General features: G+C 38.8%; 1 protein-coding gene across 7 annotated transcripts in view; it reads right to left on the reverse strand.

Annotated features, from left to right (window-relative positions):
• The window catches only part of DLG2 (discs large MAGUK scaffold protein 2), a 1,009,135-nt gene that overhangs the window by 396,498 nt on the left and 585,201 nt on the right, over positions 1-27,436 (reverse strand). The window contains exon 1 of one of the 7 annotated variants that reach the window (XM_069015946.1): positions 24,804-25,121. The exons of the other annotated variants lie outside the window; for them this stretch is intronic. Coding sequence (XP_068872047.1) covers positions 24,804-25,121 — 318 coding nt within the window. Of the gene's footprint in view, positions 1-24,803; positions 25,122-27,436 lie in introns of those variants that run through there. 7 annotated transcript variants of the gene reach the window in all.

The raw sequence follows: 27,436 nt of genomic DNA on the forward strand, positions 1-27,436 counted from the left end.
TTTATTCTTCTTCTTAAAGGGCTTGAGCATAAAAGACTTTGCTTCCACAAATATATACAAGATCGTTCTGCTTGCAGCAAGTCAGTCTAGTTACTTTTCTGCCAAAAGCACAACTTAGAAGCAAGCTAGAGTAAAAGTACTTGAAGCTAGATGAAACAGAATAAAAAGCCACATGGTCCAGCTCATGAACAATTACTCTGCTACCAAATTCTCTGCATGTGTATGACATGACTCATACCTCTCAGACGAGGTGAAATTCCCCTCTATTCCACCACCACTAAATTCCACCACTTCCCTGGGCAGCTTGTTCAAAGGCTTGACCACCTTTTCAGTGAACACTTTTTTCTTAATACCTAATCTCAACCTCCTCTTGTGCAACTTGAGGCTGTTAGAACCCTATATTGCTTTTCTTGTTAAGGAATCATCATCATTACTTACATTATTATATCTAATTAAACTCAAAATAAGGAGGTGGTGAAATTGAGAGTAATACAAGAGTGTATGTATCATCATTTTAAAAGTAAGTTGAGTTGTCAGTGGCTTATTGCCATCTTCTGCGGACAATGAACTCTGGACTGTATATCAGAGTTAAAGGCTCTTCTTTCCAGGCAGTCAGCCCTAAACTCTGAAACACTCTCTGGAACATACATTTGCATTTTTATATTACTTCAAAATGCTATTATTTTGTGTCTTAATAATACAAAGTAGAGTAGTCCCTATACTTGTACATGAATAGGGCATGCTGCATTCCTCAGACATACAGTGTCAGACTGCTTAAGGCCTTAAAAAAGTAACACTGAATTAGTTTAAATTCATATTTTCAAGAGTTTCACAATTGCAAGAAATAAATTTACATTTACACACAATGGCAGAAAGATTAAATGACAATTTAGATGTCAAAACAGTAATTCTCTGGCACGCTATGAGGCCTCAAGGTCACAGAACCTTTTGTCATATTTACCACTGAATTACAAATTGTAAGACTAAGAAAGATAAAAAGTCATTTCATTGCTATTAATCAGAAAATGTAAAAGATAAAGAAGATCTTTGAACATCTAAAGAATGACTTTGCAGCAAACAATCCTACCTCTGCTCTGAGACATAAAACAGAAGTCAAAAGCAGCTTTGCTTGCAGGCTGCAGCGGCCAAGAAGGGAAAAGAAATGCCCCAAGAAATCCTCAAGACCACTCCCTATGTATATAATGCAACCTCTTATAAAGCCACCTAGTTCAAACATAAATTGCACCTTTCAAAGGAGGTGGTCTTATTTTCAGACTTGGAGTTTTACATTGCTTTTACTTAATCTGTAGGAATAATTTCCTATTTAAAATTATATTAACTGGCATTATTAAAAAAAACCCAAAACAACACAAACACAAGGAAAATCTAACATTTCTGTGTGTTTTCAGAGGCTATCAGAGGGAATGAATGAAAAGAAAGCACCTACTTTATACCTGTTGAAGTTTCCCCTGTAATGATCTTAACCTGTTAGCAGTTTGAATTAGCAGTGATTAACATAAGAAGTAATTTTTTCCCCGGTGTAAGATCCAGTGAAGGACATAGAAATATCAATGGCAAAAGCTCTCTGGGGATGGGAACAGCTCCCCAGGGAAGTGGTCACAGCACCAAGCCTGACAGAGTGCAAGAAGCATCTGGACAATGCTGTCAGGCACATGGTGTGACTCTTGGGGTTCTCCTGTGCAGGGCCAGGAGTTGGACTCGATGATCCTTGTGAGTCCCTTCCAACTCAGCTTGTTCTGGGAAGCTGGGCTAATACACATGAATGCACAGGCTCAAAACAGACCAGAAGAAAAGCATGCACCCAGATTTTAGGCATCCTATTTGACCCAGCGGTGTGCTTTACTTTTTTTTCCCCAGCCTCACTGTGCAAAGATAAAACTCCTTCCAGAGAGAGAAAAACAAAATCAAAACAAAATTGCAGCCATTCTTTCATGGAATCATAGAATCTTTTGAGTTGCAAAAGGGCTCTTAGCTCATTGAGTCCAAATGCTCACCCAGCACTGCCAAGCCCACCACTAAACCACGTCCCTAAGTGCCACACCTACAAATACTGCAACACTTTCTCCAAACCCTGAGCAGAGCCAGAGGAAAAACAATTGCATGTGTGATCCTAATACAAACAATGGAGGGGTTGGATCTGGACTGTACTTGCAACCTAATTATGGTATTTCCTCAAGTTTGATTTTTCCTCCTTTTTTTTTCGAAAGTGAAGGCTGCCTTACCTACCATATGACTTACTATTTTTAAAATCATGGTACAGCAAGCTTACAAAGATCTGGTATCTTATTCTGTTACCTTTTTGTATCATGAAATACCTAAAATTTGAGTGTAACAATTACACCTGCATGGGGTTATAAAAACCTGCCTCAAAAACACAGAAACAATTGGACAAAAAATTATAATGCACATGGAAGAGAACAAAAAAAAGATAATGAAAAACTAAATGTGAAATAAGGGAATTACTTTAACAAAATTCAGTATCTGTTCAAGAGGTTTATCAGAACATAAATCTCCAAGAATGAAACACCTGCTTCCAGGTTAATCTGTTACACTGAGCACTGTAACAGCAGCCCAGAAAGGATGGAATCAGTGCCAAAGAGTGCTCACCTCTGCTTAGCAAGAGCAGAAGTTACCAAGGCTTACTGGTGTCACTGTTAAAATTCTTCATAGAGAGAAAACAATAAGAAAGACAGAAGTTTTAGAGTTTTTGAAAGGTTCTAATAGCACAAATAGCAAAACCACCAATGATCTTGTTTTGGCACTGAATTGGCCATGAGGACAGCTGGGGATTACTGTGGTCCATAAAATGCTTCGAATTAACTCACTGATCCTGGCTAAGTATGTATAGAGGCAAAGCTATTTTGCCAAATGCTTTCACTTACTGTATATACATTTAAATATATAGGACGAACTTAAAGAAACAAACTTGATTTTGCATATCTGCACCAAACTGCAAATTCAAGTTGGTCTGAGCTGGAACAAAAACTGTTTTGATTTTTATGTCAGTGGAAGTAAACTTCTACCCTAACATCCTCTGGAAAAGTTTTAATTGATGTCCCAGAGTGCCCCTATATGTCCCAGAATCTCTAAGTGATTAATAAAATTAACTAAATAATTCCAAATATATCACTTGCCCGACAGCTTGTTTCGAACCCTAAATAACTGCAGGACCACTGCACTCACAGTACATCAGTTTAAAAGATAAACATCCACGTGTGAAGTGCCCACAGGGAATCAGCTTTTACAAGGTTTAGCTTCGTGTGCTATAAAATACATTTCTCAATGGAGATGCTCTGCTACATGAATTACAACTATTTGGTACGCTACTATAGGGCTTGCCAACTGTTTTTAATTCTCAGTTTTCTTATTGATGTCCTTCTGCCTGAGAACCTGGGTGCTCTGTGGGTGGCTTGCAGGACAGCACATGCCAGAACTGCCAGTTTGTCCATTACTTTACAGGCTGTACACCCAGCAGGAACATCACAAGCTGCCGAGCGTAGCCAGGGCTCTCCTTGTGAACCTTTGTAATGCCACCAGGTTGTTACTGATAAAAGGGGATAGCCCTTTTTTGGATAATGCAGTCTTGGTTTAGGATAGATAGTGGAAATATGCAAATGCCATTTTCTTTTTGTTTTTAGGACCAATTTCCCTCATAGTTTAAAAATTCTGCGCAGAGAAAAAAACAATCAGTCCAATCTCTAAACTTTACACCTTGTTATTCCTTACTCTGCTACATTCAAGTGTCTTGTTTCAGGAGTATGTCCTACTGAAGCATGAATCTTGTGTCTCTTCTGCCTTCTGCTCCCTGCTGGATGGAAACAGCAAGGGAGCAGTCAACTACAAGGGGAGAAGCCAGGGCTGCCCTATGCTGGACACAGGTGATTCCAGCCAGTGTCACACCAGACCCACCACCGGGGCAGGAGAAACAAGTAATAAGGAAGAAAAAGGTGAGAAAAAAGGAGCAGCAAAGAGAAACAAGCATGTCCTGACCCCAGCTCCAACCGCATGTGTGAGGGACTCCAAGTCTCTCACCTCCCCAAAGGGACTGAGCGGGACCTAAAGTGATGGCTAGAGGAGGGGAGTATGTCTGGAGTGAAGATGAACCTCACAGTGAGGTGTTTTCCCTTAGTGTGAGTTTGTCACCTTTGTTTCTCAATATCCAACTCAGTAATTAAATGATTATGTAAACTGGCAAGAAAGTTAAATTCCTTAAGTCGAATCTGCTTTGACCTTCAAAACACCAATTATTCTGAAATTTCACTGTAGAACAAATACTTATTCAGCACCTTTTATTTAGCCATTCTATTTTCTGAAAATGCTAAAAAGCATGTATTGGAGGTGAGACTGGACCAGCAGAAGAAAGCAAAAGAGGAAAGTCTTTAGTTATGAGTGAAAATGTTGAGTACACAGTGTATCCTGTGCAGATGAGAACTCACTTGAGCTGGGCTCTGAAGGAAGCATCTGACTTGTGGCTCTGTTTGTATGACAATAAGCCCAAGCTAAGAAAACTGCTATAAGATCAATGTAGCAGAGTAGTAGAAACAATAAATCATAAAATCATGGAATGGTTTGAGTAGGAAAGGACCTTTGAAGCTCATCTAGTCTAAGGCCCCTGTGATGAGCAGGGTCATCTTCAACTAGACCAAGTTATTCAGAGCCCCATCCAACCCAACCTAGAATATTTTCAGGGATAGGGCATTCACCACCTCTCTGAGCACCTGTGCTGGTATTTTATCACCATCACTGGGAAAAATGTCTTTCTTAGACCTAATCTAATCTAAATCAATCATCTTTCAACTTAAAACCACTAGCTCTTATCCTGTTGCAGAAGGTCCTGTTAAAAAGTGTCTCCATTTTTCTCTTAGACCCCTCCAAGTGCTGCAAGGCTACAAAAAGATCTCTCAACAAAGAGAAAGTGGAAGCAGTACCGTGGCCACAAGGAAAGTTGTCATGTAAAAACAGAAATACATGGAGTAGCAATTGATTATACTTATAAATATTTATACCCTCAGAGATCCTCTATAAAGAGGCACTTTCCATGGAGAAGGAAAGCTACACCTACTTCTCCTCACACACTCTATTAAAATGCATTGCTGTTGACCTCTGAATTCTTAGAAATAGCATTAAGCAAAAAAATTTCAAAACACCAATGCAACATGGCACCATAGGTTTGGAGAATAATGAACAATGTAAAGGTACTGAACTTGAGGAGAATAACAGTGCCACAAAAGGAGCTCTACGATATGTCATTGCTTAAGTAAACTAAGTGCCAAGGGCCATTTTAAGTCTGAAACACAATGGAAATGACTGTAGAGTACAGCAAAACCAACATTCTTTCAAAGAAGTTGTACACGACTGTGAAAATACACCTTACTTAAAATTATAGGCCTGGAAAAAAAGAAGGCAATTCCCCTTGAGAAATGATCAAGGGAAAAGCAACCTTGTGAACTTGAAGAAAATAGATTATGGGTGCAAATAGGTGGATAGGACCTATTATGGGTGCAAATAGGTGGATAGGACCTATTATGGGTGCAAACAGGACTAAAAAAACCAAACTTAACAAAATGGTCTAAAAGCAAAAGGAAGAAATATTTAAAAAAAATCTTTGATGTTATGAATGATGCTGAAAAGCACTTAATGTCAGGAAAATTATACTTGCCCATTTTTCAATCAATATTTTGCTATTTTTACCATGGAAATATTTTTCAGTTTCATGCCAAGGGCAGCCAAGTAGATTTTATATACACAACTATGTGGCAAATTCAACAACCTATAGTATAGTCTTCCTAGGGGAGAGGTTGAAGCTTTGTTGCCTAAAACTCCTTGTACAAACTAAGGTTAGCACTGAAATGAGTACTGTAGGCAGTAATCACATTCTGACAGATGGGCAATGTGACCTATAACGTCTTTCCCCAACTTTACATTTCAGCATTCTGTCATTTCTCAACAGCATTGTTTTGGTTAGAATTGGATGCAGAAACCCTGAGTAAAAAATTAGTGTCTTAAACTGAATTAAAATAGATGGGAACAGTGACTTATCTAGCAGCAAGTAACCTGGCCCTTTTTCTCATGACGCAGGCCCAAAAGGTAATACAAGGCAGCACTCTGAAACATGACCCTTCCTGGGTGATAGGATATCTTTTAGTTACTGATTTCAAGACATATTTTCTGCTTTGTAAAACACAAACATTTACGATTCTGCTCTTTGTATACATTATTAGTAGTGACCTGGACAGGACTAGGAAAGTTCTGCACTCTCTGGATTTACTGTGTGAATGTATATAATCAAAAGACACTTATCCCACAAAATGAAACAACTTCCCTTGCACACAAAGACAACATTCACCTTTCACTGTATCAGACAATAGATGTAACAATCAAAGACATAAAACCTAAAAACTGTCAGAACTCATCCTAACTAAGACTGAGAGCATGGGTTTGCAAAACAATTAGGGGAACTTCAAATGTCACAACCCCCCTTCATGCACTGAACAACATCCCCCAAAATCTGGAACATTAAATGGTTCAGAGCATCAAAGCAGCCTCTTCCACTAACAATAGTAATAGTAGCAAAACCAGTAACAATAAAAAACAACTCCTGGATATCTGTCTCTGATATGATGGTGGTTTGGTTCTCTTTTTTTAATGGAAAAGGTCCAGGAGAGGGCTTTCAGAAATAAGCTTTGATTACTGTTAGAAGGGATAAAAAAAACATTTCCTGGCAAAGGAAACTGAAAGTTACGCACTATACATCAGGCACTAGGAGAGAACGCTCGGAAAAGGACTAAGCATAGCATTTAGTAACACAAACAAAGCTGTCTGCTTAAGGCAGGAGGCAGATAGAATACAGGAATCAAAGAGCACGGTCCTAAAAGTATTCAGCTTCAGGAACTCATATTTCTCTTGTGCCTGTACAACAGCATTTCAACCTTGAAAACAATTCAACATCTATCCCAAGAAACTGGCATTCAGACATGAGGCAGCCTTTCCCCCGAACCATTTGGACAGATCCAGTCTCCTCCTACCCTACCTTTTAGGCACCAATCCCACCCTCCAAATGAAACATATCCCCCTCCTCCAGTAAATTATGATGCCTGCCAGAAATATCACATTTACCATTCTCAGCCTGTTGTAAATCCTGACTTTCGCCATGGGACGTCTGGGAAAAATTAACACCTAATGTGATGGTCCTTTCCAAAAGCTAAGCAACTTCACAGGCAGGTGCACCAATTCTGAGCACTAACATATAAAAACCCCACTGCAGACCTGACCCTGATACTAAATAAATGTTTGGCTGGGAGGACAAGAAATGGGAACATCGTGTGCTTCAGAGGAATGGGAGAAAAATGACATAGAAAATATTACAGCAAGAAGAACACAGAATCTGTGGGAGGCACAAGGTTTTTTAGGGCAGCTGTAACAAGGAGAAAGGAAGAGACTCCAAAGTTAAAGTCAGCCCATCCTTCACAGGCTACTATATGCTTTGTGACACATTTTGAAATGTCTTCTTCAATTATAAGCTCTCTATTCATACACAAACAGTGGTTCAAGCATTTTTTGCTATCAACCCATCTGTTATTGAAGACCTTTTTGCTCACTTATTAGCTCAAAACTGATCTGACACAGTTAGAACTGAATAATTCTTCAGGTTGTTGATCACATACTTAACAGTTTAGATGTGTGTCTCTTTTGCACAGTATTAGCATATTTTCATTTAAAAATACCCCATTAAATTTATATTTCGCATGAAATGAAGATACACAGAATAAAGAAAGATACTCTCTTTATTTTCCAGCAAATTCTACCTGGCTTACCTAACCCGGTCACCAAAAGCCATCTGCTATTAAAATATTTCCAGTGCACATGACATTAATATAAATAAAATAGCTTCTTCAAAATACTTGGAATTAAAAGCAGTAACACATATTGATGTAAACATAGAAGAAATCACTTACTTGTTTTATTTTATACACAATATACAATATTACTGTATGCTATCTGGTGAACAGTAGTAATACCCATATGTTCAACTTATTAATATTTATTCATATTTATTATCATTCTAAAGCCATATCTCATATGTAATATAACTCTCTTTTTTCTTGATCATTAAAGTAATGATAACATAGAAATACTGGCAATGTATTTTAAATCCAAGTATACAGAACTATGCATTCTCTTCCCAGAAAATCATCAGCTTTTATAAAAGACAGTTCTTTACTACTCATCCTTTCATCAGAAAGAAACACAGAAGAGCTATGGTCAGAGGTCTGAGTTCATTCAGTTCAACAGAGTTCAGTTCATCTCCCCCCCAAAAGAAGCCTAACCCTCAGAATTTAAATTTAAAAACATGCCTTACTTTAGAGATATGCTACAGATTTCCTTACCGGGACAAAAGAATCAAATGAACCCTGTTCCCGACTCTCAATAGCTGAAATTGTTTTCAACCAGAGGAGATAGCTTGAAATATCAGATATTTCAGAATGCTCCATACTGAAAGCTGCAAGATTAGCAGGACTGAGGTGAGACAGACTTGCAAAAGGAGGGCTTTGGCTGTGTTACATAAAGTTCTAATTAGATCCTTGGTACAAATTGCTATCCTAAGAATAAAAAGTTAATCAAAAAGCCTCATTGGAAGAATAGGAGGGCAAGATTAGAGCCAAGACAGCTGTTTCACTTTGGGACAATCACACAACTGCCTAACTAGATTGTGTGCCACTATTCAGAAGTGAAAATATATGTGTGAAAATTAAGTGCACCCTTTGCGTTACTTTGGACTAAACTGTTCACATCTGGTTTACATCAGTGACTCTCAGGAGACCTCTCTATACTGAGATTCTAATGCAGCAAGCACCTAAATATCAGATCCCCTTAATGTCATAGGGAAAATATTTTCACAAAAAGAGGAAAATTTTGAAAGGAACTGAATACAGAATTGGTGTGAAAAAGTTTTGCAAGGACTTTTGTAAGAGCCATCCTACAAGGATTTTTTTAATTTGACTAAATCTTAGAAAATTACTCTAATAACCATACGATAGCTGATGGATGATTTCTTATCTCTCCAAAAAGAAGCAATTCCAGCCTCCCTTTCCAAAGAGAGCTCCTGAGAGTTCTCTTTACCTGTTCAGGTTTATATTCCCTGCATTTATGGGTGGTACTGTAGAAATGAAAGGAGCAGTGACAGGACCCAAGGGAACGGCCTGAAGTTGTGTCAGTGGAGTTTTCGAATAAAAATAGGAAAAGGCTCTTCACCCAGAGGGTGGTTGGCACTGCAACAGCTCCCCAGGAAAGTGGTCACAGCACCAAGTCTGACAGAGCTCTAGATGTGCTTGGACAACACCCTAAGGGAACATGGTGTGATTCTTGGGGATGGTCCTGGGCAGGGCCAGGAGTTGGACTCTATGATCCTTGTCTGTTTTACCCAATGGTAAAATCCAGAGCACATAAATCTTGAAGACTTCAATAAGGTCATGATTTCAGTCACAAAGTCTTTTTAGGAGGAGGGTATAGGATATTTGTAGGCTGTCTGCTCAGGAAAGTCACACAAAGACTGACATTACAGCGATTTTCTGGAACAAGATGTCATCCCTTGCCAAAGAAACTCTAAAGCAAATCTGAATGTCAGAATTGCTAAATAGTCATGATGAAATACAGGAAATAACTTTTATATTCCCCAATTCCTTACCTACTCATAAAAATGGGTGTCCAAAAGGAAGCAGGATGTAATTATTTGCTGAGAGGCAGAAGAGGTGAGAGGAGAGAGACTGAAAACTCCTGGTACAAGGGACAAGGAAACAAGTGGCCTTAAACAGTGTGTCATTTATTCTGTCTTAAACTTTTTCGGTTTGTCTCCTAGTAAATTCATTTTAGGGCTCCAAATATTCATGGTCAAATTGAAAAACAATGTCAGAAGGACCAAAATACTTGACAAATCAAGCAAAGTTTAGAAAATAATATTGATTTTTAAAAAATAAAGAAGCAGCATTAAAAGACCCTACAGGTTTGCCTAGTTTAGAACAAAATTATTTCAAAAACCTTTCACAACACAGCATAAATACATTTTTGATGAACAGATTCTTTAAAAAAATTGATACAAAAATTTTCAAAGAAAAAAATGGTATGTAACGTAATGTAAAAAACTGTAGTTTTCCCAAGAAAACTAACTTCTGAAAAGACCCAAAGAGGACTTTGCAAGAAAACCCATGTAGTTTTGCAGAGTGGAGATGAGGAAAGGAAGACAATAGTGCTGCTTCTCCCCTCTACTTCACTTAAAATTGCACTTTTTAATGAGAAAATTCTACACTAATTTAAAAGTTATAAAAATACTTCAGTATTAACTAAAATGCAATATCTCTGTAAAGCATATTTCAGAAAATATCTTATTTGACAAAATGAACGTGTTCATTTAGTGGAAATTCTGAAATATGTGAACTGTATACACCCAGGAGCAGGTAACTTTTCCTTTCCCTTCAAACTCCTTCCACAATATTCCGTACATTATTTGGTATAAGGGCTTGAACAGGCCTTTGGTTTCACCCAGTACATTTGTTTGCATCAACTGATAGAATCAACTTATAGAGTGATTTAGGTTGGGAATGGACCTTAAAGACTATGTAGGTCCAATCCCCCTGTATGGGCAGGGACAGATTCCACTGGACCAGGTTGCTCAAAGCCCCATTCAAGGTGGCCTTGAACATTGCCAGGGATGGGGCATCCACAGCTTCTCTGGGAAACCTGTGCCCGTGCCTCACCACCCTCATAGTGAAGGATTTGTTCCTTGTATCTAATTTAAACCTGCTTCCTTTCAGTTTAAAGTGATTCTTCCTTGTTCTGTCTCTACACACCCTTGTAAAAAGTCTCTCTCCAGACCTCTTATAGCCCCTTTAGATACTGAAAGGTGCTGTGAGGTTTCCCTAGATCCACACAATTGGTATTATTTGCTTCTCAGAAAAGTGGAAGACTTGACAGTGAGAGCACAAATAACTCGCCAATTCTTCATCAATTTGAAGAGCTAATGTTTAAACCATTATCTTCTAGGACATAAGAAGGATCACTTAATGTGAAAATGGTTGAAACTAGTTTGTTTGTTGTATTACCTCATGAGCTCATAAAGTAAAGTTTAATTTACAGAGCACCTTATCCTGTAAAATATGAGAGATCCAAATGGACCATGACAGACACAGTTGAGTCCTTCAGCCAAGCTGGCAGCACCTCTGTGAAAACATCTTTAATAAAGGATAGAAAATGCCAAGGAGAAGAGAATGAGGGAACAACCGGACCAGAGCAGTACATGGTACTGCACGGCAAAGAAGGCCCATCCACAAAGAGACCACAGCCGATGGATAAGCCCTTTACCAAAGAAGCGCTAAAGCAAATCTGAATATCAGAGTTGCTAGGTAGTCATGATGAAATGGAAATATCAGATATGAGCGATGAAATACTGGAAAAAACTTTCATAAGCCCATGCTGAAGCAGGTACTCCCTCAGACAGGCTGTTTTGCCTGTGACAGGAACTGATGAATGACTTCTCTAATTTTATTTCAGTTCATGAACTTTTTCTCTCCTGCTTTTCCAATTTTCTCCCTGCTGCAGGAGCAGTGAGAAAGCAGTTCTGTGAGGGCTGCCATCTGGGGCCAACTCAACCAGTTGATCTACCAGTCCTCCAATTAAAGCACCTTTCAGAACATTTTCCGTCCTATTTTAAAAAATGATCTTACGGAATACCTAAAAGCTTTTACAGTATGTCTGAAAAACCACTACAGACATGTAATACCTTAGGTCGAGGCAGTAATGACAAAACTTTAATAAAGAACTCATACTGAATAAAGACCAAAGTGTGACAAAAGCTGATGCAACTACATCCCATAAAAGTTTATACAGTTTATACACAAAGACACAATTCTCCCAGTTTTTTCCTTATATTTTATAGGAAAAAAAGCATTCCATGTTTGTTTGTGCCTTATATGTGTAATGCCATTTATAACAAGTATTTATTTCTATGAGAACAAGTACTGCTGTCAATCAAGTAAATGGTAAATAATTCAACCAGTAAAATTACTTTTCATAAGTTAATAGAGCAGCTGGGAATAGCCTGCTATGTCTCCACCAGAGAACTGCAGAAATTGTTCAACAGTACCTCATCTTTTTGAACCTTTCCAACTGGATTACTGCCTTCCTTCAAACATTGAAATGCTTAATTTTTAAAATAAATTTTAGATAAGAGCTTCTATAAAGCCTCATTGGAGTTTTGCCAATTGGTTGTTTACACACCTCTAACACATTAAGAACAAATGACAGAGATAACTGAGTGGTTTACAAGGGAAATATTTTACATTATAAGAATAAGAACAATATAGCAATTCAATTTTTCATACAGGTTTATTTATTTATGGTTGCAGAAATATGTGGGCTGTTTAAGTCTGGGGGGTTTTGCTAGTTACTCTTATTTAATTTTCAGTCAAAGGGAAGTAAGGATAGAGTAGTGATTGCTGAGTGCCAGCCCAAAACTCCTGCATCATGATGTCTGCACTTTTGCATCTAATCATCAGAGGCAGAAATAATGATGTATTATTGCTTTCAGATCAACTGATACTCTGCTTACTAACTTTTCCCACTAGTGCTACAGCAGTCAAAGATCAGTCATTGCAGTAATTAATTTTTTTCTTTTGTGTCCTTTAAATTCCTTTGTTGCATTGAATCTGAGTGCAAGATCTCTATAAAAATGTTATTTTCTTTCTCCCTCATCTACCACTTTTGTTGAAACCCCACTGCAGTTTCAAGATAAATTTAAAATTACAAACAAATGCAGAACTAGCATTTTCTGTCTATTTGATATTTTCAGTTTTGAAAACATCTTAATTTTTTTTTTTTTTAAATCCTCTCAATTTACACATTGGATGAATTTTAAAAGATTTTTCTTCTTTTCCTTTATTTTTACATAGAAATGGAAAAAACAATAGCATGAATTAAAAAAAAAACAAAACAAAACAAAAAAAAAACCAAACCAACAATTGCAGGTTAGGGTACTTAACTTCTGGGTTAATTTCAACATCCAAAGTACTTCCAGTAATACCAAGTCCCACCAACAGACTGTATCAGATTTACAGGGGAACACTCTGCTGAACTATGGTCCACAGCAGTGACTTCTTACTGAACTTCTGTATTTGAAGAAAAATACCTTTTAAAGAAATTCCAGCCACATTTAATGACTTTTTCTGCGATTGCTTTGCTCTTACATTTTCAGTATTTTCTCCTCTTCCTCCAAGTTTACCCATTCAGTAGTACAAGAACTGGTTAAACTGTGTTGACCAGCCCAGTACAACATCCCAGCAATAAGGTCAGTTCAAACTGCTGAAAGGAACATAATCTTTTGATGGAAAAGCTTGAAGCAGTGCTGGTTAAGTAATTGCTTTGTATCTCCAAGTCAGTATGTGCCTTACTCCAAGAGTATAGCCCTGCCTTCAGCTGAAATTTCTCATACATAGAACGGGCTGATGCAAACTGCCCCACTTCAACAAAGAACCCATTACCCACTGTATCTTTCTACAGTAACAGGAAGAACCACTAACCTCAAAAAGATGGAAATCCTATCAACATACCCAGGCTCATGGATCCAGAAACTCACTGAGAATCCCCAGCAAGGGGACTGAGCTTGATGCTGCACCTCAAGGATGGCCACAACCAGCAAGGACCCTTAAAGGTCCAATGAGAACAGATTTCAGATACCCTTCCACATGGATGGGTTAAAACTTAGAGCCATTCAACAAATAGTGCAGGTAGGTTCAGTCTAGCTGTTGCCTGAGGACTCAGGTATGACAAAGGGGTTGAAAATTAAACTCTCCCTCTGTTCAATGTACAATCCACAAAAACATTTGTTAACTCTCCTGCCTCAGCCTTCCCAGTGTGAAATGAAATGAACGTTGACCTAACTCAGAGATGTATCAGAAAACAAAAGAATCACAAGGCTGTTCCTTCTGAGGCACTTTAAGAAATGTCAAGACATCAGGCAGTAATGACATCTGGAGAAAACAAACAGGATCAATTTTGCTTTCATCACCTCTCCTGCCCCTGGTTGGTTGCTGAACACCAACAAATACTTCACACTGCAAAAAGAATTTCCTGCCTCTTTGTAGTTCTATTATTGCTTTTTTTATTAATAAAACTAAAACCTAGCTCCTTTACCCCTCATCCCCTTGCTACCAAAGGTTTCTGCTGTGGCAATTCTGTTCCCGTTTGCATTTTGCTGGTTTGCCAGATTTGCTGAACCCTCAAGTGCAAGAGGTAACATGATGAAATAGAAACTGGCAGAAAGTACATTAAAGTTATTATCATCTGAGGACAAATCCTGGCAAGTGAACCACCATAAAAAAGACTTCCATCTGGAAATCAGACAACAGCATACAGGTAAACCCAGTAATTCCACTACTGTTTTTGGCAACCATTCAAAAATATGAAAATACAGATGAGTTATGAAAAAAAAAAAGTAGAAGTAATGGGACTCTTTAAAAAGAGGACAGAAAGGAGCAAAGGTGAGAAGGAAAACAGATACTAAATTTCAGATACTAAATGCAGTACCAACAAGCATTTTGAAAGGGCATTATATAAAATGAGCAAAACGCAACCTTTTGGTTAGATATTACAAGGGCTACCATCAGAGGACACAAGGACCAAAGAATTATGGATCTGAAGAGCTTTTTAGCTTTTGTCCATTCAGCGAAATACTTCTGCAATTCTGCATTTTCATCCACTACTAAGAGCTGATTCGTTCCCTTTTGTATTCTCCGTATGATCAACATGACGTTTTATTTCTTGGTACACAAATTAGTTTAGCTGACAGGCAGCAACCAGTGCTTAAAACCAAAATAACTAGGACTGATAACCTCAATTTTCAGCACAATTTAAAATGTAATGTGTGAATTCCAGTTTTGTGCTGACTACACAGACTTAAATGCATCTCAGCTAAAAGAGAAGATCCACTGAGAATACTGCCATGACAACTGAAAGAAAAAAGATAACACAATATTTTTGCAAATTTATGCCTGCAGAAATGATCAGATTGCTTCTAGTTTTATACTTGAAGAGGCTGAGCAAGTTAATAACTGCCCCAGAGGCAGTATATCATGACTCTGCTTAATATGTGTAGTAGATCTACGTGTGGTACATTACAGAAAAAGTATGATGCAGTCAAATCAACCCACAACAAACTGGTATTGCTCCTCTTCATACTTCTAAGGGTTTCACTTTTATAAAATCATTAAAGATTTAAATAATAATTATTAAAAATTATAATAATACTTACAGTAACTTATAAATTTTTTCAAAGTTGTTGTAAATTCTATAGGACAGTTTTTTTCTGAAATGCCCAATGGGACCATAGGAATGTCATGAGGTTCAACAAGGCCAAGTTTCAAGGTCCCATACCTGGGTCAGGGCAACCACTGATATCAATACTGATGCCTTAGATCTTGACCTTTGTGTTTTTCAAATCCTGTACTGCTTAGAGTGTAACTCTGAAGTTTCTTGTGGCCTGTTGGTTTCTGCTCTCTCAGGGTGGGTAGACATAACAAAAGCCTCTCCAGGCCTGCACTCCAAGGTCACCCAGACCGTCCTAGGCCCAAAAGGTATAATCCAAAGAGCTTCTAAGGGGTGCAAGTGGAGGGGAAATTACATCATTAACTGAAGCTTTAATTGGAGAATTAACCCTCCTATGCAAATGAACCAGAACTCGTGACCTGTCATCCATCTTGGGGTCCATTTTGGCAGTAGCCTGTGACTCCCAGGGTGTACCTTTGAGGGCCTTTCAAATAAATACCTATTTTATTCTTTTACTCCTGTCCAGTCGCTGTGTCTAGGAGGCCTCTTAAGGCATCAATACAGTCCAGGGGACGAAATGGATGAAAAGCAGCTCTGACAACCAGGATTTGGAGGAACTGGTGGATGAAAGGTTGAACACGACCAGCAGTGCATACTTGCAGGCCAGAAAGACAACTGTATCCTGGGCTGCATCCAAAGAAGCTGTTAGAGAGCATCCAAAGGAGGGCCACGAGGAGGGCGAACAGCCTTGAGGGGAAGTCACATGAGGAGCAGCTGAGGTTCTTTGGTCTGTTCTGAAGGAGACTGAGGGGAGACCTCATTGTGGTCTACAGCTTCCTTATGAGGGAAAGAGGAGGGGCAGGCACTGATCTCTGTGGTGACCAGTGACAGGAGCTGAGGGAACTGTATGAAGCTGTGTCACAGGAGGTTTAGGTCAGAGATTAGGAAAAGGTTCTTCACCCAGAGGGTGGTTGGGCACTGGAACAGGCTCCCCAGGGAAGTGGTCACAGCACCAAGCCTGACAGAGTTCACAGAGCATTTGGACAACACTCTCAGGCACATGGCAGTATTCTTAAGCCAGTCCCATGCAGCACCTGCCTCTACATTTTTGCCTGAGCTGGTGGTATAAAGACTGCTCAGAACACAGTAGTGAATGCAGCAGCATGAGCCCCAGACTGAATATGAGACCAAAGTTCTGATATTTCTACTACCTTCTTACTGAATATGTAGATAAAAATTTGGTCTTTTTTTTTTTTTCTTCCAAAATGTCATTTGGCCGTTCGATCCTGTGTGCCCAGCTGCAGTCTCACAGAGCATGACAAGTAACTTCTATACTCTTGACTGCAAGACAGATAGATTTTGATAGAAGCCAGATGTGTCTGCTGAGCAGAAAGTGAAAACAGAAAGGGAACAAATTGTCTCTAAAACTCTTCATTTCTTAAGTGAAACATTATTATTTCTGAATTCTTGGAGGCAGAAATGAGCTTGATACAAGTTTCTGTGCTTAGCACAGGGAGGTCCCTGAGCACTGTCATACTGTCAAAACCAAACTGCACACACCAGATTGCACATTAGTGTGACTACCTTTGGAAGAGGCAGCTGTGCTGGGTCGTGACCCTTGTCACATGCTTCTGCTCTCAGCCTTGTGCTGGCACTAGAAGCTGTGCAAGTGGACATCAACTGGGCCATGAAATAGGTCTCTCAAACACCTTCCCCCCTCCCCCCAAGGTAGGTTCTGCAGAATGGAGAAAAGTAAAAACAGAGCTTAGGCCTTATATGTTCAATGAATGTGATCAGCTCTCAGGTAAGTAATGGGCACAACATGAAACTTGGACAAACCAGCACATAGATAAATAGTAATTCCTATTCCTATTTCCGTGATCATTAATGCAAGAAATAGCAGTTCAGTATGGAGGAAATATTTATCGGAATTTAAAAGAAAAACAAATGCAAACAAGGAGTTTTAAAAGCATAAAAAAAGTGTTGAAAGCCTCAGTTTAACTGATTTCATACCTGGGTGCAGCGTAGCTGCTCTGGGAGGGCAGCTACAGGAATCCTGAGACACTACTCCATTCTGCTCTCATTTGAAATACATAACGAAAAACATTTGTCTGACGTTCTGTTTGACCAATTATATGAACAATTTCAGCTGCTGAAGGAACCTGCTTCTCCTTGTACAAATACTTAATCAGAAAGGCAAAAACCTGTATTAAAAGTACAGCATATCCAAACCAAAACCAGCTGTCAGTTTGCTAAATTGGATTTTGCACTGCATTCATAGCTGGCTCCTGTGACTTAAAAGAAAGCTCATATCAGAATTGGAATTTACAAAAAGGATTATTTTGTTTTTCTGATATTTGATTTAGATATTACAGAACCTCTGTTTTCAATACATTAAGAATGCCTTTTCAATCCCTGTATTTCTAACTCTCAAAATGATGTGAGATTTTGAAATTGGGTGACTATTGAGACAATTCTTCTGATTAACTATAGTAATTTATAAAAAATACTTATAGAAAAAGGTAAATGAATATATGTTATTTAATTTAGAAACTCAATTGTAATAATCTAAAGCTTATTTCAAAGCAAACATAGTTCTTAAAAGCAAAGTAATTGAGTCCATATTCCCTTCTTGACATTTTTTGGCTTTAGTTTTATTATCCTTCATCCAAAAGTCACATGCAGATATTGGGAAACAGAGTGCTAAATTGGCAAACTCTGTAAATCTTGTCATTACTATAACCAGAAACTCCCTTTAGGTTTTTTTGGGTTTTGTTTGGGCTCTTTTTGTGGAAAAGTCTGATATTTTCATATCCCAGAATAGTAGAGAGAGACATTTCCAAAAGAGAAATCAATTTTCAGGTTGTGTCTTCAAGTCACACCAATATAGCTGAGACAAATTCTATCTCAGTCTGAGCCATTGCTCTGTGTCCAGCTATGAACTGTCATGCCTCACCCTCCACTTCTTTTGTTTTGATTAGACCAAAGCCATCTTGCTGAGTTGCTGTAAAGGGCTTGCATCTTTGAATGCCCAATTTAAATGTAGTGGAACATTATACCCTAAGCCAAACTAGGGTTATCAAGCCTTATTCCTAATCATTTTATGCAAACCATACGGCAACCATTTCGGGTTTTTTTTTCCTTTCAGTCCAGAGAGCATCCAGTTTATGAATCCTGTTGACATGACACAAAAGAGTTCCAAAACCTATAACCTCATGAAACAGTCCAAGAGACAGGAAGACTAAAATCCTATTACGTGGCCTGTGCCATCAGAGTACTACAGGAAAGATGAAAGACTTTCCTGTGTTCTAAGTTCCTGCGGTAGCAAACATCTACTTCGGTGAAAATGCCTGGATAGTTCTAGGAGTGGATTACAAGGCAGAATATAGAAAAAGTGCAGGAAAAATAAAAGGTTTTGAATCCCTTTTGGTTCTACAAGTCTGGCCCTAAAGAAATGCCCCTCTGTTCTCAAATATGATGAACAGTTTATCCATGGGTGAATAAACATGGCAAGTATTAGAGAAAATTATGAATAGCAGAAGGACTATCAGAACACTTGTGCACTTTTGGCTAATTACCAATGCTACCAAAAAAATCCCAGTCCAAACCCTGCAATTCTCTTTCTATGTCCCCTTTCATCCCCCTCTGAAAATCCCAGTAACCAAATTACATGTCAAGGGGAGAAAATGTTCTTGGCTTTTTGGGACATCTAGGAGGAGAAACTTTGAAACATGGGTTTAAATAAATGCATTGCTGAACATGGTGCAACAAATGCAAATTAGGCATTAAGATATTTATGACTGAACAATCAGCAGGAGCCAAAAAATGTGTAATTAAACTATAAATCATTACTATCATTGGTAAGTACAGTACATAGTATATCCATTTCTGTATTTAAAGGAAAATATATGGAACATCTTGCATGCAAATACTTTCATGATCTGTGTAATCATGCCTATTTCTTAAATTTCTTTGCTAACACTTAATATATAGGTATTATCAAAACTATTAACACTGGTAAAGACCTGGTACATTAATAGAAGGAGACAGAATATTATACAACAAATAAAAGAATATCCACTTTTCTTTTACTACCAATGGCCTTTGCAAAGCAATGCTACATTGTCAATCAAGGCAGGGATTGCTGAATTACCTCTCGTGAGATGTTGGAAAATCTGGAATGATTGACACATCCCCAGGTTCCTGAATCTGAAGACCACAAAGCCTCATTACTAACACTAGTGTTTTCTTTTTCCCTTTCTGTATAACAAAAAACCAACCAACCAACTCAAACCAAAACCACCCAAAAAGGGAACTTCCAAGTTTATAGAGAAATTCCTACTGTGGCCTCAGCACACTTAGTTTCTGGAGTTTCTGGCCCTTACGTTGCATACCATTCAGATTAGAGTCACATGAACAACCATTACACTAAGGATACACATTTCCAAACAATTACAGAATCATAGAATCACTGAGGTTGGAAAAGACCTCTGAGATCACTGAGTCTAACCATTAACCTAGTACCGTCAAGCCCACCACTAGACCATGTCCCTAAGCAACACATCTACAAGCCTTTTAAATACCTCCAGGGATGGTGACTCCACCACTTCCATGGGAAGGCCTAACTTCCATGTTACTTCTGACCAGAACTGCTCCCTACATGACTAAAGGAAATTGCTGGCCTCAACAGGCTATGCTTTGATCTCCTTTTCATGCCAAACATAACTGCTATGAATTCAGTAGTAACTGTGATTTCCTGGTTTTGGTAGAAGAAATAGGTTAAACATGAATGAAAAAAATCGAAGTTTTCTAAAGCAGCTGTCCTAGGAGAAAATCAGATCTGAATGCTACCCAGAATGGTGCAGACTCATCAAAGTCCTCTGTCAGTAAGAGGGACTGGATACAGGAATGGCTAGAACAATATCACTCATCTTCAAAAGAATACGTTAACAGCTTTTGTATTTCTGCATTTGTACATCTTTTACATGGCAGCTGCACAGATTGCTGACAACGTTTCAATGACCTCACTTCTATGAATGCGCCTTGAGGAACAATCCAAGACAAGATCCTGAATTAAGAGCTGTCATCTAAATCTACTGATAAGTGCATACCACCCTGAGAATGGGATATGAACTTCTTTCCCCATGAAAAATTGCCCAGCTACTCCTATCGAAACTTTAATTCAATTTATACCATCTAGCATATCGCCTTGAAGATTAAAAAGAAAAAAAAAAGTTTAAAAGCCAATTATTGCTGTTTATTTGCTGTTTAACTGCTATTTTACTGGCACTTGAACACACTAGATTAGACTGAAAAGCTTTCCCTTAGCTAACTAAAATAGCTTGATGTAACTTTATAGCCGGGAGGGACTTGCCAGAAGAATGGCCAGATGCATGTGGCAATCTGTGAACTGAAAGGAGTGATCTAAGCTTTCAGAAACACAACCCATGACAAATCATTTCTTCATGCTGCTGGGAGGGCCAGTATCTCTTGGAGTAGACCTTCTGCATTAGTACTGAGGCAGAATGCCTTGAAGCGAGCTCCCACCTCATCCTGCCATGCAAAGAGCTCTCAAATGAAATACTGGACTTTCAGCACTAGCGCCAACAGCCTCCAAACACAAAAGACCATTCTCAGTGGATCCTTCAGAACCTGGCTGCTCACTGCCCTTTTAAAGCCATGCCACATCTATACCCCAGGGTTTAGCTTGCAAGCCTCTACCAAGTAACAAAACACAACAGTGAAGCTATTTCTTCTAAAAGACACTGAGTACAAAAAACCTTTACTGATATTGATTGTAGAAAAGGCCCAACCAACCAAAAAAGTCATCAAAGACAGCATTGACAGTAAACTATTCAAAAATAGGTGAACGTTTACACTTTCATGGAAGTTTTCAAAAGAAAACTGCACAAAAACATGCACTTTTGCAGATGACACATCCAGGACACTATCTGGTATGAAATGATTTTCTTTGAGAACATATCAAAATAGAGGGCCAAAAATTTTACAGCAAATAGATTTAGCTAAATTTCAGTGGAGTCCAATATTGTCTTCTGAACTTGGAAACAGCCAAAGATCAAAATCTAGTTCTAAACCTTCCTTCCCCTTCAAAAGGATAATCTTGAGCTCTAGAAATCTGAAAAACTCAAACTAGGGAAGTGTTTAGAGGAGGACCTCTTTCACACAGACAACACAAAGTAAAATTTATACTCTGGACTTCCTAAAACAAGAATAGCAACACAAACTTTGCAATTTCCTCTTCAACATTCAATCAGGGCAATACAGATCCTATCCCTCTGTCCTTTCTGCACAACAAATGTGTTCATTGCACACCTTCAGCTACACATATATTTCTAGTCTAAATAATTGCTGGATTCCATGTGCCAGCAAACTAGAGGTGCCTATAGGGAAAGTCCATCCAACGTTACAAACCACATCCCATATTAGAAAGACTCATAGAAAATACCAGGTCACCTCCTTGCCTCTGCAAAGCCCTCTTCCACCCTCAAATCTTGCTCAGATTTCTCACAGCATAACAGTGACCTGAAGTATGAAATCCCTGAGTGAATCACACAAATTATGCAATTCCATGGTACTAATGGTGCTAGAGATACCCAGTGCACCGCAGAGACATAAAAAATATTTTCAAGCAACAGGGACATTTAAAACTTGTCTATTAACTTACTTTTCTTCTTAGTTTCCCCCCCACCCCTTTTTCTTTTAAATAAAGAAACAGAACCATAAATGTGTTTGTCAGAAAGGAATGGAAGTTAAAGGCCAAATTAGGTCTTGGAATCAAATTTCCATGTAAACATGATTTCAATTCACCTTCAAAATTAGGGGGGTTTTGGTTGGTTTTGGTTTTTTTTGTGGTGTTTTTTGTAATTCAAACTTATTTTCTATTCGGATATAAAGAGAACAGTTTTGTACCCACAACTCAACATGACACTATGAGGCAAACACAAACATGCAAGCCAGCAAAGCAGAATTTCTAAGACAGTTGAAATATCAATAATACCAGAGTGCCACTCTTTACTCTGGCATGCTAAAGAAAAAACTGCTAAAGAAAATGGAACCATGTACTTCTCAATAAAATCAACATTTTTGTCAGAGTCAGGATGCTGAAGTGCACATTAATAAGAGCTGCCTAGTACACACCCTAGGAATGAAGGACCTGTGCACTTAATTTGGTACTATAGTACTAAATCAAGAAGCAGTTTCACAAGGTGCTATGTCTTTCCTAAGTCTGAAGAAAGTAGTCTCTCCCAAAAGAAGTCAAGCAGAAGAAAAATCTGCTCAGAACTTTATGTAATAAAACACTCCACCTTGGAAGCTGCCAATGTCTTATTTATTTTCACATTTACACATAAGCTGGACATTTTAAATAAATTTTCCATTTTTAAAAAAATTCTTTAGGATAGCAAATATAACTGTTCTGCTATATCTCTTTATTTTAGCAAGAAAGAAAGATTTCCCCATTGACATGGCCCTCAAAAAATATCACTGGCTTCAACCTGTATCCCCAACCTAATGAGAAGTATTAAGGGCAGCTCTCTAATGTTTTCTCATAATGTTTCTGTGCAATATCATTGATAAAATGATTGTCTAGGTGTATGCACACACAACAATACATGTACACACACACAAACAAATGTACGCACACTCCTCCCTTCCTGCCCGTGCTTTACACGGTGCTTACTTTGCACAGAGGAGAAGAGATAGTTTGTTTTAAATAATAATCTCTCAACTCTACTGCGCTGAAACCACCAAGTATTTGTCCATGTACATCAGTCCACCCCTAGACACATTGACAAACTCATTATAGACACAACCAAGAAAGGGGCCTTCCCAAACAGAATAAGGTTGGCATTCAGAACATACAGTAAAGAAAGTTTCCAGAGCAAAGTTCTGTATCAAATATAAGAAGTACAAAAACCTGAATAATTCCACATTATCTAAACACATGAGGATGTGATCACAAAGGTATTAAAAATACTGAAATAACTTGACAATACATCTATAACACAAATATTTAAGTAGTCTTAGAAGGGCCTTTTACTTTTTTTAATAATGCTCCTACATTTTCTCTTTATAAATTCTTTACTTTTGAAAACCAAGGAGCTCTTTTCTTGAAGGTATTTTTTTTCCCTTCAAGATTTTTCCAAATCAAAAATCCTCAAAGCCCAAAAAAATAGTTAGAGCTTTTTATAATTCAAATTAGAAAAAAGTCTAATTCAATGCTTTATATATTATTTTAACATTGGCTTTATTCCAGCATAAATAGCTGTATGTGTTCTGTATATGAAAGAACATATATAAAATACATTGTAGTCACATGCAACATTTCGGTCACTCAAAAATATAACCGACAGCTTAGTTTTTCCATTTCATACTAGATTTGAGGGAAAAAAAAGAAGCTTTTTTTATAGAACAATCACTTTCAGTCAACAGAGCATCACTTTTTTAGACTATAAGACAAAATACAGCTACACTATCTGACAAGCCTTTGCCTTATTACTTTTCTGTACAGTGAAAATATATTAAAACCATTTCCATGAAAGAATTGATGTAATCTCTAGAGAGGGTGCACATGTTCAGCGTGGGCTAAGGCTAGTAAAACTCTAGTGTATACTGTATCAGTAAGTAACGATATATTTGAAAAACTTATTTCAACAATACATTCTGCCTTTTTTACTGTGAAATGCTGACAAAAGCATTTGATGTTGCCATGAGAGAAAGCTTTTGAATAAGCTGGAAGTTTTCTAAGTGAGACATCAAAAAATGAATCAGTGGAAGTAGTTTTAATGCTTTTTAATATTAACCACACTATGAGTGTCACTGAGATTTCTATTTCACAGTGCTGGGTTTCAGTCTAATTGCTTACAGGTAACTGCACACATCATAGACCCTGCTTGGTTTACATTTGAAAATACACTGCCCTGCCATTAAATAAAAATCTATAGACTCGTGAAAGCTAAAGAGCTATTTCATATTTATTAAAGATTTCAACTACATTTGAAGTTCCAAAGAGGAGAAACAGGTCACACTTTCTCTTATCAGTAAATCTAACACTCCTCCCCCATGTTGTCTCTTAAAATATAATTTTAATGCAATGTTTGAAAACAAACTGTTTACAGAAGCTCACAAAATACATTACACATGGGAGATAAACACGTTAGTTCTATACAGTAGCACAATGGAATAGGAAGTCTGCAGAACCTGGAGGCACAAACCAAAACATTTTAACAAGGAAACCTTTCCAAGAACAGCCCACAATTTTCATAGGCAACAGAGAAGCAATATTCAAACACAGAGATGACCACCCAACAGCTTGCCCTCGCACACAGATCCAGAATAAACCACTAAACACACGTCAAGACACATCACAAAAAGTTGTCGACACCACCAAACCTCACTTTCTTTCCCTGGAGCATCCTCTAAGTCGCCTGGAGAGGGAAGAATCAGCTCACCTGCACGGGGGGGGCCCAGCCGTGGACACAGGCGCACTCTGACCACCACTGCCCCGGGCTGCCCTGGGGCTTGGCTGGGGATTTGGGGGGGCTCTTCCGCACCGTGTCCCACAAAGGGACCAACCTGCCCCTGCCCTGGCCGGCACCCGCAGGTCCCCAGGAGGGCAGCGCCTGAGCGCTGTGCTGGAGGCCCGCTGGATGCTGGTGCCAGCGGCAGGCGCAGTGGGCATCCCTGGCGGCGGGGGGCACATTCCTGCCGCCGTCCGAGCCCTCGTTGCCCCTGCCACAGCTGTGCTGCCTGGGAAGGTGCGCGTGCATGGCGCACCCGGGGCTCGCCCTGGCCACTGGGCATGGACGCGCTGCCGGCGGCGGGGGCGAGGCGCGGCGGCGGGGCCCGGCCAGCCCGCGGGCAGCGCTGGCTAGCGGCGGGGCAGCGCGGGCTAGCGGCGGGGCATGGCGGCGGCCGGGGCTGGCGGGGGCCGCTGCCCAGCAGCCCCGTGTCAATACCGGACTCCACTCGCGCAGCCACTTGACAGCATCCCCGCTGCAGGCAGAAGCAATCAATGCTCTGCGTGGCTGGGACGCACGCCTGCATCCCTTTCTGGATGACAAACCACGGGAAAGGGGGGAAAAAAAAAATCCGACAACCAACAAAAAGCACTCTTGCAATTTTCAGGAAGATTTAGTCATTTCCTAGCCGACCCTGACACAAGTCACAGGCACCCTGCTGAAGCACGTTTTACAAGCAAAGGGCTTGCTTGTGGAAATAGCATCTAGACAAAGTACTGAAAAAGATACTCCTTTACCAATGATCCCAACAGACGCGGGAGTGGTTTTTTCCCTGCATGCCTGAAAAGACCTTGTCAACAAAATTGCATCAGAAGATGCAAATGACAAGTCCGGGAAGAATGTTATCTGCCCTAAATGCTAAACCACAGCATGAACGTCGGTATGTGCTAATGTGCACAGGCTGATGTGCACAAACGCAGCGAAGAGAGCAAGAGGCTGAATTTAAAAATAAAGCCAAAAAGACATATGCCACAAATTAACGACTCTCCAGCATCTTATATATGTGAATTTATTTTGTTATGTGTAATGTCCTCAAGATTCTGATTGATGTCTCATTTACTCCTCTGTTTTTCACCCTTTAAAATTTCTTTGGTGCTTGCCAATAACCTTCTGTACAGAGTTTTCTGTAAATGTTCTGTTGGGATTTTCTTACTAATACAATTTCTTTTCCTTAATTTCTCCTGAATTCTTTCTTTGGAAGTATTTTCTTTTATTTCTTATAGAAGTGACAGGAGTGTAAAGTGAATAATTCTGGGCTGATTGTTCCAAACACCTTGAGATGTTTAGGGATATTCTCCAGTCTCAGGTACCTAAGTCCTTAGGCCCATAAGACACTCATTGGATCCTGGACTCATATATGTGTATATTCTTTTAGATTTTCTTTTAACTTAAGCATATCTCAGCTACATTTAGCAATAGAAAATAATAAATGTATTTCTAGAAACAGATACAAGACTCCCTAGCAATACTTTTGTGTCTGTTGGTGTTCAGTTAGGATTCAAGTATACATAAAAATTAAAATGAATTTGTAATATACATAATTTTACTATTACAACATCTAAAATGAATTTGTCTAAAGGCAAAGAGACAACTATGACTATCTGCAAATACGTTTTTAAGTAAGATAAATGCATTTTTACAAATGCTTTGAGGCAAGAAAACTTGATTCAGTTATTTAATTCCTCCTGCATAGCTAACCTAAAATTCCTCAAAACTTCGACATTGCTAAAAGGCATAACAATAAACCCTGGTAGTAATTCTTGATTAAAAAAAAAAAAATTATGGCAATGCTGTAACAGTGGAGAAAATATTTTGACAACACTGTAGTTCAAAATGCTGCGTGTGAAGCTCACATCAGTTTTAGCTGTGTTTTCATTCAAGGTGCCTGTCCCAGTTGTACTAAACTGATGTGATAATGCAAGGTTTATTCAGAACTTCACTGAACAGCCAAAAACGTACACGATATACTCTCACGTAACAGAAACCCAACTGCAAGAACCCACAGAGCTTGGCACAGAGTTAAGGTCACTTCATGTTTGAAAAAGAAATACTAATGCACTTCTGAATTGCAACCACAGATGTGGAAGCCAGCACTTAAAAATCTGAGCTAAGGGAGTCTACAAGGTAATCATTGCAACATGTAAAGTAGCTGTAAAGTTACATAACACTGAATCCATCTTTCGCAGTTTTAGTCAAGCATAAGAAGTGAAGGTGTGCGAGCTGCCCAGAAAGCTGCTTTCCTCCAGTGCTCAAGGGAAATTCAACCCTGAGCACCTAAAAACTTGTCTACCAGAAGATACTTCAAGTCATTGCTGCACCATTTCCAGCAGGACTAGCTCAATTAAAGAAATACATATATTGCCATTAAGTGAAGCTATAAATCAAATACATAAAACTGCAACATTTATTTATATATTGTATCTCTATATCTATATATATAAAAGACAAAACACTAACATCGCCAAATTCCGTTTTCATTTCCATCATTGCAGTCCATCACCTTAAAACCATCAGCCTTTTTGTCACATAGCAATCTAAAGCTACCCAGATCACCCCAGACTATC

The sequence above is a fragment of the Aphelocoma coerulescens genome, chromosome 1 (assembly GCF_041296385.1).
Source record: "Aphelocoma coerulescens isolate FSJ_1873_10779 chromosome 1, UR_Acoe_1.0, whole genome shotgun sequence".
Taxonomy (NCBI): domain Eukaryota; kingdom Metazoa; phylum Chordata; class Aves; order Passeriformes; family Corvidae; genus Aphelocoma; species Aphelocoma coerulescens.